Source organism: Lucilia cuprina, chromosome 2 (genome assembly GCF_022045245.1).
Source record: "Lucilia cuprina isolate Lc7/37 chromosome 2, ASM2204524v1, whole genome shotgun sequence".
Classification (NCBI taxonomy): domain Eukaryota; kingdom Metazoa; phylum Arthropoda; class Insecta; order Diptera; family Calliphoridae; genus Lucilia; species Lucilia cuprina.
In genome coordinates, this window is record NC_060950.1 from 9,628,043 (window position 1) to 9,631,063 (window position 3,021).

The 3,021-nt window shown below is 28.8% G+C and overlaps 1 protein-coding gene across 1 annotated transcript in view; it reads left to right on the plus strand.

Annotated features, from left to right (window-relative positions):
- Positions 1–3,021, plus strand: part of LOC111681090 (probable phosphorylase b kinase regulatory subunit beta) — a 10,685-nt gene that overhangs the window by 325 nt on the left and 7,339 nt on the right. The window contains exons 2-5 of the mRNA XM_023442812.2: positions 1,077–1,495; positions 1,565–1,694; positions 1,756–1,907; positions 1,980–2,153. Coding sequence (XP_023298580.2) covers positions 1,077–1,495; positions 1,565–1,694; positions 1,756–1,907; positions 1,980–2,153 — 875 coding nt within the window. The remainder of the gene's footprint in view (positions 1–1,076; positions 1,496–1,564; positions 1,695–1,755; positions 1,908–1,979; positions 2,154–3,021) is intronic.

Here is a 3,021-nt window from a genome sequence, read left to right on the forward strand (position 1 = left end):
CTATCTATCTACCTATCTATCTATCTATCTATCTATCTATCTATCTATCTATCTATCTATCTATCTATCTATCTATCTATCTATCTTTCTATCTATGAAAAATTTGAATCATCTAACAGTTACGAAATTTTGTGTTTAATTCATATAAGTGCTGCCAAGCCCCCCATTGAATTCCAGGCCGTTATACTCTAAATGTTCACTTGAATGTCAAAGTTCTTCATGTAGAATTTGAAGATACTAGCTCTAATAGTTTTTCTGTTTAATACATGTGAGGCTTCAAGCTCCCTAGATGAAAGTGCGCCCTTTTTTCTCGAAAATGTCCAAAATAATATTAAAATAATTTGTGCAATATTTAAAGAATCTAGTTCTATTTGTTCTCCAGTTAAACGAAATTTTGTATTTAATTCATATTGAAGGTATCAAGTACCCCATAAATTACTTGAAATTTCAAAATAAAACGTAGTGAAAGTGAAAATATCAAGATCAGCCGTTTAGTAGTCTATAACGTTCAAAAATACAAACAAACACACATTCATTTTTATATATATAGATTAGAAATTGTAAGGGCGGGTTTCTTACTACTCAGTTCAACTAGGTTTAACTTGCTGTTAGATTAAATTCGGAACAAATTTAGGCGGACTTTAAACGATGATTGCGTTTATCAGTTATGGATTTGAGTTCAGTTAACTTAAAGTTAGTATTGCCAACTTTTCACTCAAAAACCTAAACAATGAACAGCTGTTTGTTTTTGTTCTTCTGAAATCATTGTTTTATTGTTTTTGTTAAATGTTTTTTCTCACTTATAACTTGAGTTTAACTTGGCCAATTACACTCACTTAAACTAAGATAATAAGTAACTTTACTAATAACTGAAAAACTTGAAACATATATTAAAACAGGTTTAACCAAAGAATGAAGATTATCTTTATCCGAAAAACTCGCCCTAAGTAACGTTACTGTTTACTGAAGAACACAAAACATATATTAAACCAGGTTTAACCAAAGAATGAAGATTATCTTTATCAGAAAAACCCGTCCTAAGAGATTTGAATTTAATAAAACATTTTTCTTTTCAGTTAAACGACAATTGCTACGTTTTCAAAGTCCCATAACTGGATTATTTCCTGTAATGAGTACCGATCATGAAATTGGTTCCGTCCGTGATAGTGTCTATTGTGCTGCAGCCGTATGGAGTTTATATCAAGCCTATCGACGTATCGATGATGATCGTGGCAAATCTTATGAATTGGGTCAATCTACGGTCAAATGTATGCGTGGTATATTGGAATGTTGGATTAAACAAGCACCACGGGTTGAGCTATTCAAACAGAGACAATCTAATCAGCATGCTTTACATAGTAAATTTCATTTGCATACCGGCGAAGAAATCTATTCAGATGATTTTTACAATCATTTACAAATTGATGTCGTCTCACTTTATATAATATTTTTGGTGCAAATGATAACTTCGGGTTTACAAATTATTTATACACAGGTTAGGAAAAATCGTTATTTTTAATTTTCTTTAATTCTTAAATCTACTTTATTTCATTTTTGTTTTAAGGATGAAGTAGCTTTTGTTCAAAATTTAGTTTATTACGTGGAGAGAGCCTATCGTACACCGGATTTTGGCATGTGGGAACGTGGCTCTAAATATAACAATGGTACTCCTGAAATACATGCTTCTTCAATTGGTAAGTATTTCGAAATAATATATCTTATAAAAATAAGTGATATTTCTTTTTTGCTTTAAAGGAATGGCCAAATCAGCATTGGAAGCTATAAACGGTTGTAATTTGTTTGGTGAAAAAGGCGCTTCTTGGAGTGTTGTCTATGTTGATATTGACGCTCACAATCGTAATCGCAGTATTTTCGAAACTATGCTTCCCAGAGAGTCCAGTTCAAAGGTGAAATTTGTGTTATTATATATGTATAGTATATAAGCAAAAATACTTAATATTTTTTACTTTTTATTATAGGGTGTTGATGCTTCTCTACTACTTACCTTGTCCTTCCCAGCTTTTGCTTCTCATGAAGACAGTTTGGTGGAACAAACCAAACATAATGTTATAAATCGTTTGCGTGGCAGAAGAGGTTTTAAGCGTTTTAGTCGTGATGGATTTTTGAGTAAAGTGGAAGATAAATCTAGAAGGTAAATATTTCTTTAAAACTTTTCAAATTAAATCGAATTTGTTGTTACAAACTGAAAATTTTTATTTAATATTAAAATTTATAATTAAATCCTAAATGTTTTATATTTTTCACTAAATATTCGGTTTTTTGTTTAAAATTCAATATTTATGTATATTTTACATTAAATTTTTCATTCCAATTTTATATTTAGATATTTTTCTTGAAATAATTTTTTTTCTAAAAATTTAATTTTTTACTTAAAATATTTTTTTACTAAAACTTTTTTATAAAAAATTAAAATTTTCAAAAATCCTTTTCTTTAATTTCGATTTTTCACTAAATTTTCTCTTTACTAAGGGCGGGTTTTACTGATAGAGATAATCTTCATTCTTTGGTTAAACCAGGTTTAATATATGTTTCGTGTTTTTCAGTTATCAGTAAATTTACTTATTATCTTAGTTTAACTGAGTGTAATTGGCCAATTAAACTCAAGTTATAAGTAAGAAAACACAATTAACAAAAACAATAAAACAATGATTTCGGAAGAACAAAAACTTAATATTTTAAGTAAATTGTAATTTTCCGATTTGTTTTGTTTTATTAATTATTGTTTTAAATGTTTATTTAACATTTTTCCAAAATTTTTCATTTTACAAGAGTATTGTTTGCAAACAACAGCTGTTCATTGTTTATGTTTTTGAGTGAAAACTTAGCAATACTAACAAAGTTAACTGAGCTTATATCAAAAACTGAAAACACAATCATCGGTTAAAGTCCGCCTAAATTCTAGTTCAGTTCTAGTTCAGTTCTAGTTCAGTTCTAGTTCAGTTCTAGTTCAGTTCTAGTTCAGTTCTAGTTCAGTTCTAGTTCAGTTCTAGTTCAGTTCTA